The following is a 14212-nucleotide window of genomic DNA, read 5'->3' on the forward strand; positions in this document are numbered from 1 at the left end:
TCTGGAAAACGAAGCACAAGAAGAGAAGTCTGAAGCAGCATTGAAGGAAGAACTGGAGTGAGTCTGATTGTACATGGATAAGAACCCATATTAGAGATTACCATGTGATGATAAAGGCAACAAAATGCATTATTTCTTCATCCTTATTACATCCACTGATACCCATTTAACAGTCTTGTTCAGGTTCACCTGGTTCCTATTGGATAAGGAGAGCCCATTGGAACTTCTGCTGAGCCACTGTGAGGACTATTTTTTTTAAAAAATATAACTTTTACTTAGTTTACTTTACTTAGTAAAAACTAATACAAAAGAATAGAAAATAGAATGAAAAAAGTGCAGAAAAAGGAAGAAGAATAAAAAGAAAATAAATATATAAAGTGACTTCCAATCTTCATCACAACAAATAAAAAAATTTAATAACTTCATACTCTCCAAGGCTATCGCTTCCTCCCGTATTCCATTCCTTATTTATGAGCAAATCCATAACATATCAGCTTTTCAATCCTGGTTTCAGTAAAAAGTCCCTAAATGGTTGCCAGAATGTTGGCAAAAATATTTTATTTGAACCATGATCAACCAACTTTATATTCCTTCCTTTTACTTTTAAGAGTATTAATCTTTAATTCAATCAAATATTGCCGTAGGATTTGATTTCAATTCTTCTCAACACTGAGATTTCTTCAAGGCTTTAGCAAGCCTCTTTGTAAATGCAAGAAGAAAACATTTTCCAGCTCATTCTCTTGATTGGTCGTTTGTATTTTCCTTTTAATTTTTAAAATCAAGCCATTTTCTTTTGCATATCCAGAAGTGTCCTTTTCCAAATTAGTCTCTTAGCCTGGCATTTGTATTTCCACATTCTATAGTTTTTTTATCTTGTGAAATAAAATTTGTTCAAGATCTGTCATTCCTTCATTAGCATCTTTTAGATGTACTGTGAACCCATACTGTAGAAGCAGACCTGAGTTTTGATAGTGTTGATATTGTAATTGCTAACTTCTGGTTTCATTCTTCAGAAATCCCCTGTACTATGTTGAATGTGTAAGCATTTTGTCATTTTGTAAGTCCCAATATTAATTGACACGAGGTGCATATTTTTTGCCTTAGAATCTTTCATCCTTCTAGTATCCAGTTTGTAAAATCATACAGTGAGAGGAAAAATTATTTGATCCCCTGCTGATTTTGTATGTTTGCCCACTGACAAAGAAATGATCAATCTATAATTGCAATGGCGTGTTTATTTTAATAGTGAGAGACAAAATAACAACAACAAAAATCCAGAAAAAAACATTTCAAAAAAGTTATAAATTGATTTGTATTTTAATGAGTGAAGTAAGTAGTTGACCCCTTCGCAAAACAATACTTAGTACTTGGTGGCAAAACCCTTGTTGGCAATCATGGAGATCAGACATTTCTTGTAGTTTGCCACCAGGTTTGCACACACCTCAGGAGAGATTTTGTCCCACTCCTCTTTGCAGATCTTCTCCAAGTCATTAAGGTTTCCAGCTCCCTTGAGTTCATTGACAAGATCTACCCATGTAATTCTGGGTTGATCCCTCACCGTTCTCATGATCATTGAAATTCTGGCTGAGGGGACGAGGTTCTCACCCAAGATTTGACGGTATGTGGCCCTGTCCATCATCCCTTTGATGTGGTGAAGTTGTCCTGTTCCCTTAGCAGAAAAACACCCCCAAAGCATAATGTTTTCACCTCCATGTTTGATGGTGTGGATAGTGTTCATAGGTCATAGGCAGCATCCCTCCTTCTCCAAACACTGCAAGTTGAGTTGATGCCAAAGAGCTCGATTTTGGTCTCATCTGACCACAACACTGTCACCCAGTTCTCCTCTGGATCATTCAGGTGTTCATTGGCAAACTTCAGGCGGGCCTGTACATCTGCTTTGTTGAGCGGGGGGACCTTGCGGGCGCTGCAGGATTTCAGGCCTTCACGGCTTAGTATGTTACCAATTATTTTCTTTCAGCTGCCTTGAGATCATTGACAAGATCCTCCCATGTAGTTCTGGGCTGATTCCTCACCATTCTCATGATCATTGAACTCCATGAGGGGAGATCTTGCATGCAGCCCCAGACCAAGGGAGATTGACACATATTTTGTGTTTCTTCCATTTGTGAATAATCGCACCAACTGTTGTCACCTTCTCATCAAACTGTTTGGCGATACTCTTGTAGCCCATTCCAGCCTTGTGTAGGTCTACAATCTTGTCCCTGACATCTTTGGAGAGCTCTTTGGTCTTGGCTGTGGTGGAGAGTTTGGAATCTTTTTTTTTTTAATCCCATTTATATCCCGCCCTTCTCCGAAGACTCAGGGCGGCTTACAATCTAAGAAGCACAAATCAATGTGCTTAGGAGTAGAAATGGATCTGGGGAAAGTGAAGTCTATTAAGGGCAGGCTGCCCGAACTCGCAAACAGTTGCAGAGTTTTTTACAGTGAGGGACAAAACCATTGCAGCATTCCCATGCTCACATAATTAAACTTTGGGTGCTTGGCATGTATTTATGACAGTTGGACTGTCCCAGGGTCATGTGATTACCATTTGCAAACTTCCCAGCTGGCTTCTCACCAGCAAAATCAATGGGGAAGCCAGATTCACTTAACAACCACATGATTCACTTAACAGTTGCAGTGAGTCAAGGTTGACTCAGCCTTCCATCCTTCCGAGGTAGGTAAAATGAGGACCCAGATTGTTGGGGGCAATAAGCTGACTTTGTAATAATGCTGCTTGGGGGGGGCGAAAGCCCTAATAAGCAGGCATATACATAGAATGAAGGCTATTGCTAAGCACATTGGTTTGTGCTTAAATTGTAAGCCGCCCTGAGTCTTCGGAGAAGGGCGGGATATAAATGGGATTAAAATAAAAAATAAATAAATAAAATAAATTTGCTTAACAATTATGGCAAAAAGGTCATAAAATGGGACAAAAATCATTTAACAACTGTTTTGCTTAGCAACAGAAATTTTGGGCTCAGTTGTGGTCATAGGTAAAGCACTATATTAGTTTTAATGTTTACTTGTGAACAGCTCAGCGTCATTAGTAGTTGTGTGGTATACGTATAAATTTAATAAAATAAATAACTGGTATTACTTCTACACTTATTCAAGAAGGCAAACAGAAAAAAACATAACATTAAGTAACCATAAGTAACTTCATTAGCTTTATAATCCCATTTCTTCCATTTAAAAAGAAATAGAAGTAATAAAGGGAGGGAGATGGGCAGTTAAGAAATATTAAATATAAATAAAATGAAAATGAAATGAAAATAAATAAAAACAGACCCCCTTTTGTGGATTCTTTGTTTACATATTATCTGTGTAATCAGCAAAGTACGGTCGATTATATCAAAATAAAAAAATATTCATTATTGTACAACTTGAAAGTCTTGCATACTTCTGGACTATAATAGTGACATTTATTTCTGTTGTATTGGGGTTTTTTCCTCTAGCATTCATCTGTAATTATGAAGCATGCCAGGTGTTCGGCTACATAACAAATAGCTGTGATAATTTAACTGCATGTTGTGACCTGTAGTGAGCATCTTAATCATTTTCTGCAAAAGCATTGCAGTATATTGGGTTGGGGGTGAGGGGAAGAAGAACAATTTGCAACATTCACTTTTATTAATTGCATAACAGCTAATTTATTGCCTGCAGCATGCATATTTTTGACTGATTCTTTCTTCTTTTTCTTCTTTTATCTTACTTCAGATGTTCATCAAGTATATAAAGGTTAGCAATATCTTCATAATATTGAAAGCCTAAAGCATGGGTATACTTTCTGGCTCCGCACACTAATGCATGAAAAGAACAGAGCCTGCCAAGATTCCTTCTGTTAACTTTATGTGAAGTTTTATTTTATCTTTACTTTATACAAAAACTATTAATTCATTTTCACTTTTCAGTTATTAAACATTTTTTATTTTTCAGGTGGAGTTGGTATCGCATTTTGGATCGGAACATTTCTGTCCTTTAAGCCTTATAAGGTATTAATGAAAAATATTTCTATTATTAAGCTAAATATCCAGACAACACATTGTTTATTAAGCACTAATGATTTGTAATTATATATATATATATATATATATATATATATATATATATATATATATATATATATATATATATATATACACATACATACATACATACATACATACATACATACATACATACATACATATATATATATATATATATATATATATATATATATATATATATATATATATATATATGCAGAAGCCCATCCTCAGGGAACTTCTTCCTATCAGAATGTATACTTCGGGCTATTCTATTTGTTGCATTTATGTGATGCCTTCCTACTGGTTGATTACTGTGTTGATGGACGGTGATTGGCTATTGTTTACTTGTGCTGCCAAGTCCTCAACTCCTAAATATCTGATAAGCTGGTGATGAATTCTGGGCTTTACTCCTGGGCCCGTTTCCCAGGCTTTAATCATTTCCCTGGCTATCTTGCATGGCCTACAGTCTTAGTAGCTGCGAAATTGAATGGATGTCCTTGTTCATTGCAATGTGAGGTTGCCAATGAACTTGGGTCTCCTCTTCTGGCTGCTTGCTTGTGTTCTTGCAGTCTGATGGTAGCTTCCTCCCCATCTGTCTGCATAGTCACAGGGGCAATCCATGCAGAAGATCTGGTAGATTACATTGGAAGTATCTCCCACCTCCAAGCAATCATTGCAATGCATGATTTGTCCTCATATGGTAGCCTCTGGGTGGTGTGCAATGCAGATATTGGAAGCTGCGTACTACTGCTTCCAAAATGTTTTTGATACGTGGCAGGATGTGCCATATAGTTGTTCTTATACCTTCTTTCTTCATTTCTCTTCCTTGCATATTGGACAGGCATCTTGTAATAAATGCTTGTGGATAACCATTCTCCCTGAATTGTTCATGTAGGCAGCTTCTGTCCAGTTTAGTTTGCTGGGTACTACAGTGGGTTCTCACTCTGCCATATAGCGTTCTGACACAACTCTTTTTATGTGATAGTGGATGGTTCCTGTTGAAACTAAGACTGCTTAGAGTGTTGGTGGCCTTGTGATAGACTGTGGTTTCTAGGTTTCCATCTTCCTGTCTGTTGACAAGCACATCTAAAAATGGTAATTGTCTAGCCGTTTCTTCCTCCCTTGTGAATTGTATGTCTGGGAAGATGGGGTTCAGTAGGGTATGAAAGTCTTTCAGTGCATTTCTTTTGATGATGACAACCCTGTTGTCCACGTGACGGCACCAAAATTTAAGGGTGTAGTTTTGAAATGCACAGTGTTCTAGTTCGCACAGGACAGTTTCTGCAATGACTGTTGATATTACGGATCCCATGGGAGTCCCTTTTATTTGTTCATACATTTCCCTTTTGAATGTGAAGAAGGTACGTTGGCAATACTGGAATAGCTTCATGATTTGTGTCCAGGTTAGGTTGGTTGGATCTGTGTTGTACTCTTCTTTTAGTTTTTTAATCTATTACCTTGTACGCTAACTGAGGAGGAATGGATATAAATAGGGACACTACATCAAAGGAGACCATGATCTCATTAGGAGCCATATTTAAGGCTTGTAGTTTTGTCAAAAATTGCACAGATGACGTGATTGTGCTGTTCGAGGGTAGGTCAGGAAGCTTAAGCATTGTGCCAGCCATTTAGCCAAGTTGTAGATAGGGGTATCTCATAGTGCTACAATTGGTCTGAGGGAGACTCCTACTTTGTGTATCTTGAGGAGTCCATAAAATCTCGCTGGGGCGACATCTGTTGCTTTCACTTTCCAACGTTCTTTTTCTGTTATACAGTTGTTTTGTTTGAGTTGGCTGAGATAACCATTCAGTTGTGTAAACATGATTCTCATCTCTGATATCTTTGCTGGCCCATATGGTGAGGAATCATTGAGCAGGGCGAATGTCTTCATTTCGTAATCTGTGCGGTTCATCACTGCCATTGAGCAGCCTTTATCAATTAAATAATAACGTACTGATCTTGTTTCAGGTCTTTCAAGATGCATTGCTCCATTGGGCTGAGTGTATTATTTGGTTTGTGTGCGACCAGCATTGCCAATACTTTTTGTCTGATAGTATGTTTTCCTGACTCTTCTACTCTGTTGAGTATGGATTCTAATTTATTGTACCACATAAATGTGACATATAGAATAGCCCAAAGCACCCATTCTGGTAGATAGAAGGTCCCTGAGGATGGGCTCCAGCACGAGTCTGAAAGCTTGGAAGACTAAACGTCTGATCTTGGTGACCAACCCAAACTGGATCTTGCAACATTATCCTGGGACACATATAGTTACCTTCATTTGTAGTCATGTCTGTGATAACCTCGACTAGTGACAGTCTAGAGAAATGCATTGCACTTCAGTTTTATCAGTATGCTAGGTTGAAATTAAGTCTTTTGTGTAAAAGGAAACAATCATGATTTATTACTTCTTTAAATAGTTTAACATATGATTTACAGGGTGTTTGGAACTAGCATGGTTGAAGAATATGAAGAAATTGCTGATTCGCAATATCATTCTGAAAAACAAGAACTGTTTGATGAAGATTATGGTAAGCAGTTGCTCACAATTTAAGATTAATTATAATTTCTTAATAATCAAGGAAGGACTCACCTGGAAGACTTCATTTCATTTATTTATGAATTAGAAAACAAGCCTGAGTTAAGGAGTAAGTAGGGTTGCTAAAAGAACTACACAAGTGTAGATATTTATTTTTGTAAATGGAAAACTTTTAAGGAACTCACATTAAACAGTTAGAAAATGGATAACTCCCTCTAAATCCCATGTGCACACATACATTCACATTGCAAAGTTATTTGTACATTGTATTATGCAAGAGTACTGTGGTATCTATCACAAAATTCAGCTTTTATTTACAGAGATCAGCAAGTTTGTGAATCCTTTAGAAACTCTTTGTTGCTGCCATTAGAGTCTTCATTAGACAGATTTAGGGAAGTAAATCATTACCCACTCAAAGGAGATCTTTGCAGACTTCATCTGCATTTAATTAAATGAGTCATTTTTATGGTTATAGTACATCACAGAATATAGAATCAGGGCTAGAAGAGATCTCAAAGCAGAGACTTTACATGATCCTGGTTCTGCAATCTAGTTTTTAAAACTTCTGAAGCCAAGCCATTAATTGTGCTCACTGTCAGGAAATTTCTCCGTACTTTAGATTGATTCTCTCTTAACAAGCTTCCACCCCTTACTTCTTGTTGAGGATTACCTATAAATAGTATTAGGTAGCTTGGCTTTGTACTAGCCATTTGGCTTGTGCTTGTTTTTTCCGATAGTGGCTTTAGCCATGTCTGTGAGTTTTGGCTTGTTGATTATTCCCAGGGGTATTTACAAAATGGAAAATACATTTTGCTTCAGATGAGAAAGAAACATTGGAAGTTCTGAATTGCAAATGCAGCACAATAGAACTGGAACCTCTTGGTAGTATGTGTTTCAACTGAAACAAAATCCAGATGGGTGTTAACAGGTGAGCAGGGACATACTGGTACATTGTGTCCTCCTGTTTTCTGCATGGACCACCTACTGATATTTACGTTGCCTTCCTTTTTGCTAGATGGGCACCCATAATTATTACAGAGTTGGTTAGTGGGAACTGAGTCTTCATGTGTAAGATGGCTCCACTCAATAGACAGAAAATGTCAATCATTAGAACATTCCAAAGATACTCACTCTACAGATACAAAACCTATTATTTGTGACTACCGGCACATAAAGTGACGTACTAATAAATAAGCAACCTTATACTGGTAAAAATATGCTTTAAAACAACGTCCTAAAACCCTTGTGAAATAGTAATTAAAACTGAATTCCAAAAAATAGATGACTTCAAAGTCATCCCAGTAAGTTCTGAGACCTAGTTATAGTTTGACAGCTCAGTTATAATCCTTGAAGATTTTAATTTCATCTAAAATTAAAATTGGGGACAAAAATTTTTCAGCATGAAATATTTTATTTTTCTTTCCCTTTGCTTCCTGCTTTTTAAATGTCTGACCTGCTTAAGAAACTCAACAGTTTTCAATTATTATAAAACTCATTTGGTTAATATTATGGATTTTTGCATTTTAAAACTATGCTATATATATTACTGAGGTATTTAGAGAAACAATGTAGTGATTAAGAAACAAATTTCTGTATTTTTTTTTGGTAAACAATCACAAAATGGACCTAGAAAATATCTAAAGTCTATTCCAGTTATCATAGTACCTTTGCATTCTTTAGTAAGGACATTGGTTTAGTAAGTGTAAACTAGACAGACAGACAGATAGATAGATAGATAAATAGTCCTCATCTTACACCCGCAATTGAGACTCAAATGTTCAGTCATTAAGTGTGATGTCACATGATTGTTTTGCTCAACAACCACAATCCTGGCATTTCCAGTTCCAGTCATTAAGCAATCCCCTCAGTTGTTAAGTGGACAGAGTGAAAGAGTTGCCTGCTGGAGGGTCTTGGACCTGCATGGATCTGAATTCCTCCAGCAAGCAGCTATTTTGCTCAAAATGGGCTGCTCATAAAAGGGTTTATCCTTGAGCAGGTCTGAATCCCTGTGGTCTAAGTTTAGATGTAATCTCTGGTTTGAGTAAGGTACAATGGAAAACGGTGGATTTGTCGTAGGTTCTTAGGGAGCTCTAGTCATTGCATTAATGATATGTTTAATAGGAAAGGGTCCAACAAACTTAGGATCCAATTTTTTGGAAGGCTGTAGAGATTGCAAGTATTTTGTAGAGAGGTAGACTTTGTTTCCAACCTTAAAAGGTTTCTTCTCCACCTTTTTTTTAATTGACCTGAGCCTTATAGGCTGCTCTAGCCTTATCCAGAGCTTTTCGTACTACTAGCCGGGTATTTTGCAATTGCCTAATTCACTCTTGCAAAGAGGGAATATCAGGTTCTTTAGCGGGTAATTCATGGGAACAAACGTTTGACCATTTGCAACCTGGAAAGGGGTGAACCCAGTAATTGAATGCACACCATTATTATAAGCAACCTCAGCAAAAGGCAACAAATCAGTTCGATTATCTTGTTGATAGTTGATAAAGCATCTAAGAGACTGTTCTAGAACTGAGTTCAGTCTCTGTCCCACCAGTCATTTGAGGATGATGACTAGATAACAGCCCCTGACTAGAACCCAAAAGGTCCAGAAAAGCTTTCCAGAACATGGAGGTGAACTGAACTCCCCTGTCTGAGATTATACATTGTGGGGTCCTGTGAAATCGATAGATGTGTTGCAGAAAGAGTTTACCCAGGGATTTAACTCTTGGAATCTTTGGGCACAGGATGAAATGGGCCTGCCTAGAGAACAGGTCCGTAACCACGCAAATAACTATTCCCTGCACTTTCAGGAAGCTCCACAATAAAATCCATAGAGATCTCTCCAGGGTGCTGAAGGGCTCGCCACTGGCTGAAGTAGCCGGGGGAATTTTTCCCTGCTGCCACTTAGCTGTAGCACACGTGGGGCAGCTGGCCACATAGTTTTCTATGTCCTTTTCCAAAGAAGGCCACCAGAAGTGCCTCTTAAGCAGATGTAGGGTTTTGACGAACCCAAAGTGTCCAGCTATTTTCGAGTCATGCCCAGTCGCATCACTTTTAGTCTTAGAGCTGCTGGAACATATATTTTCTCCCCGACCCAAGCCAGATCATCTTTTATTAAACATAAATTCTTATAATTCCAAAACCACTCATCGGTTTCCAATGCTATCTTGAACTCTTGGGCCGCCGTCTTGTCCAGTGGCATTGTAGCACTGGTTTGTGTGCTGGTGGTGACAGGTGCTGCTAATGGTTTAGGGGTTAGCAGTGGTTAATTACTTCAGATTTTACATTATTGCATTGCAGCATTCTATTATTATTATTATTATTATTATTATTATTATTATTATTATTATTATTATTATTATTATTATTGAATTGTGGTTGGAAGTGGAGGGCTGTCTGTACTTTCCATTTTATTGAAAAGTTTTATAATACATTTTTTTAAATAGAAAAAACTCCCTCCTCCCCCTCCCCTCTCCCCAACCCTCCCCTCCCCTCCCCCCTCCCCGACTTCCCAGAGCTGAATACATAAGCTAAAATATGCTAACAACAAAAATAAAACATTAAATTCTATCACACTTTAACTCACCATAGTCATAATTATATTACTAACAAATAACAAATAACTAATAATATATCATATAAAACCACTAATTCAAATGCTAAATGAAACTTTTAGTCCCATATTTATTCTGAATATATTCAATCCATCTTCTCCATTCCACAATATATCTCTGTTGCGATTGTTCTTTCAAATATGCTGAAATCTTTGCCATTTCCGCCAAGTTAGAAACTTTCAAAGTCCACTCTTCTATAGTCGGCAGTTCCTCCTTTTTCCAATATTGCGCTACTAAAAGTCTTGCTGCCGTGATTAAATTCAACATCAATTTAGTGTCTATAACAGTAAAGTCTGTAATAATACCCAACAAAAACAACTGCGGAGAAAACCGTATCTTTTTCTTAAATATCTTTTGCATATTCCACCAAATTTTAATCCAAAGCATTGCAGCATTCTAGACAGGGTGTCTGCCAGAAAATTCTTCCCCCCAGGGAGGCAATGGATTGTAAAGTTGAATCGGTGGAAGTACTGAGCCCGCCGTGCTTGTTTAGGAGACAGTTTCCTAGGGGTTTTCATGGCTTCGAGATTCTTGAGATCAGTCCACACCTGAAAGGGTATTTTACTCCCCTCCAGGAAATGTCTCCAGGTTAGGAGAGCCCATGGTACAGCATAGGCTTCCTTCTCCCATGCCGCCCACCTCTATTCTGTTTCAGATAACATTCTGGAGGTGTACACACAGGGTTGTAACTGGCCCTCCTTGTTTCTTTGAAGGAGAACCGTTCCTACTGCCACATTGCTAGTGTCGGCCTGAATAACAAAAGCCTCCTCTGGATCCGGGTGCTTCAGTACTGGCTCCGTGGAGAAAAGTCTCTTTAGCTTTTCAAAAGCAGCTTGACATTCCCCCGTTCATTTCAGCTGTTGGCAGGGTTTTGGCTTATCCCCACCTTTGGTTTTTAGCAGATTGGTGATGGGGAGCGCAATTTGTGCAAAGGAAGGAATAAAATTTGCAAAGCCTAGGAAGCTCTGGAGATGCTTCCTGGTGTGAGGGGGCCCACACTCCAGGACAGCTCGCACTTTCTCCGGGTCCATCTCCACCCCCCCATCCTCCGTTTGAGATTTGATAGCCCAAGAAATCAATGCGATCCTTGTGGAATTTGCACTTTGATAATTTGGCATACAACTTGGTCTGCTTTAAGACTACTTCCAGCAGTTCCAATTTTGGATCCACTTTCTCCTTTAAAGGAGGGGTAGGCTTCGAATTTTTCCTTTTAGCTTTTTTCTTTCCTCCGTCTCATGTGATGGTCACCTTCTGAGCCCTTCCTTCCCAGTCCTCTTTCTTTCTGACCCCAAGCAGCCACCTAGCTCTGTCGCCTTCTGCCCAGGGTCCAGCCTCTTCCAGGTCCCTGGAAGTGCCTTCCTTGGGGTCTGCCAAAGTGATGTCTTCACTCCAGGCCTCTATTTCGCCCTCTTCCATTCTGCTGATAGGAAGGGGCAAGTCGGTTGCGACCCACTTCAGTAGGGCAGCTGCCTCTCCGGGTTGGGCAGTATGCAGACTTCACCTTATGTGAGGACCTACCTCAACTAGGCCTCCAAAGAAAGCAGAACTCTTCAAACAGGCATTGCCTCAAAGGGAACTTTTATTAGGTGCTAGTGACAGCAGGGAAAAAAAGCAAGGTCTGATGAAAAACCCGCACAAGCATTATATTAAAAGCAATATTTGTTACTCCTGCCTCCAGGGTCCATTTGAATCCCAGCCAATCCACAGGTGGCATATTGTTTTGGTAACTGGCTCCTTTGGCGAGCTCTTCAAGGTCTCTCTGGCTCCAAATGCGACTGTCTCCTAGATAAGGGTGATTGATGCATTCCTTCTCCTGCGGGAAGGGCAGAGTGGCAAGACAGTGCAACACATCCCCAAAGCATCCCCCCTCCCAACAGAATGGCAGTCCCCAAAGAATGGTTACGAAAGTATGAATGCTATAGGAAAAGAAGAAAAACATTTCTTTGGGGATCTGACACTATTGCTGCAAATGCCCTGTGCCACAAACCTTGTTAAAATCCTGCTTGGATTTCAGGATGGACCTTTTATAGCCAGCCCCTAGATACCAGAGGGACCCTCACAGCAGCAGCTTGTAACCTTCCCTGCCAATTTCCCCACTGACGTTCTTGGCAAGCTGGCAGAGAAGGCTATCCCATGATTGCAGGGTGTTTGGGAATCAGCTGTAAGTGCAAATGGCTTGCCAAGGCCCCAGATTGCAATCACCTGACTGAGGGAGCTGCAACAGCCATTGTCAGCTGCCAACTCATGCTTGCTTGTGCTCTGCTGCTATTCGGTGACAGATTGTCACGAAGTGTGGGGAGGAGGAATGAAAGGGGAATGCTTCAGGAAATGAAAGTAAGCGTTGTTCTCCTTGAGTTGCTGCCTCAAGATCACCGAGCTGAAAGAAGGAGGGGGCCGCATATCAAACTGAGCTTGGATTAACTGTTATGAAAACATCTTGCCCAAACCTGATTGGTTATAGTGGCGTGGGCAATGAGAGACAGTTAAGGGAGGGAAAGTAAAACTTAGGGATTTTGGCGTGTGATTTTCAGTTGTGGCTTTGCTCTACTGCAATACACTTGACCTTGAATAAACTACCTTTCTCAACAAATGGAACCAAGGATCGTTTTTATTTAGAAGTGTAAATTGTGGCAGATCCGACAGCCATAAATGTAGGCTTAGATTATAAGTCCCTTTGTTCGGGGCCATTGTAATTTCAAATAACCTTGAATGAATAGTGATTAAGCAAGAACTACTTGTATTTTAGAAAGCAGTTGTGAAGAATATTTTTCATTCTATTTATAAATCATTAAAAAATATAGAATTATTGAAATACGACCAAATCCACATCCATTTGTGAGTCGAAGCTTCATAAAATGAGTCTACCAGTATGGATATTACTATAACATCATTCTGGTAAAAGTTATTCCTCAGATCCTATATATGGCTTTTCTAATGAGGTTAATAAAAGCTAATAAGTTTGATAGGGCCTAAGGTAGAAAATAACAGTGTTAGAAAGCATTATATGTTCTTCATTAAAAAAAACCCCACAGGACTAAATTTTTCATTCCATTTTTCAGAATTGTTTGTTTAGCTTGCATATTTGTTTTGAAATATTGCTACAACAAGGGGTAACACGCATAAGGAGCCCTGTCAGGTCCCTATAGATCCCTATCGGGAGGATGCCATTCTGGCGGAAGGGGGGAACCTTGGGGCTTCCTGTGATGTATCTATTTTACTTTGTTCCTCTTTTGCTTTGATGTATCTTCCTGGGAATGGGAAGGAGCAAGGGTGAGCCTGGGGCCATTTGTTTTGTTTCAACTCCAGAGATACAAGTTCGCAACACTTGAGAACAAATTCTTGTCACCTTGTCGGCTTGGAGTTCTCATAACACTTTTGCACCTCTGGATTGGCTCCCTATGGACTGGGCAGTTGGAAGGGGTTTTGAAGAGTGGGTTTTAACTTGCAAATATTTCTTTTATTCATTTTTGAACAGATTATCCTTTGGACTATGATGTAAGAGAAGAAAAATCTTCAAAAAACCTACTTGGTTCTGCCACGAGTGAGTATACTAAAATCTACTTTTCATCTTACAAAGTTTAGGAAAACTGTTAAAACCAGGTTGCTCTAACAAAGGGGTCTCCAACCTGTGGGCTGGGACAGGCTGGCCAGTGTGCGCACATCCCCCCACTTGTGCTAGCCCCACAGCTGCTGGACACAAAAACAGGACGGTGCAAAAACAGGCTGCTGTTGCAGCTTGAGGTGCGAAAACAGGATGCTGCAGCACTGCGGGGTGCAAAAACGGGACACTGCTGCACTGAGGGGCGCAAAAATGGGACACTGCCACGGCGCGGGGCACAAAATCGGGATGCCATTGCACCTCGGGGTGCAGAAACAGGGCACTATGCACAAGAATGGGGAGGTGCTAGCGAGTATCATGCAAGCGCTAGCACTGCCCCATTTGTGTCAGGTGCATGCTTGCGGTCCTGGGCACGCATGTGCATGCATGTAAAATGCTTCCCCCTCCCTTTCCTTCTGGTCCGCCAACCAAGAAA

The 14212-nt window shown here is 39.6% G+C and overlaps 1 protein-coding gene across 4 annotated transcripts in view; it reads left to right on the forward strand.

Annotated features, from left to right (window-relative positions):
* The window catches only part of SUCO (SUN domain containing ossification factor), an 80887-nt gene that overhangs the window by 40010 nt on the left and 26665 nt on the right, over window positions 1–14212 (forward strand). For 3 of the 4 annotated variants that reach the window (XM_081324381.1, XM_081324378.1, XM_081324380.1), the window contains exons 12-15: window positions 3721–3741; window positions 3940–3995; window positions 6474–6565; window positions 13654–13719. In XM_081324381.1, the coding sequence (XP_081180507.1) occupies window positions 3721–3741; window positions 3940–3995; window positions 6474–6565; window positions 13654–13719 (235 nt within the window). The remainder of the gene's footprint in view (window positions 1–3720; window positions 3742–3939; window positions 3996–6473; window positions 6566–13653; window positions 13720–14212) is intronic. The other variant, XM_081324379.1, reaches the window with a different exon arrangement.

This window comes from Vipera berus (genome assembly GCF_964194415.1).
Source record: "Vipera berus genome assembly, chromosome: 3".
Lineage (NCBI taxonomy): Eukaryota > Metazoa > Chordata > Lepidosauria > Squamata > Viperidae > Vipera > Vipera berus.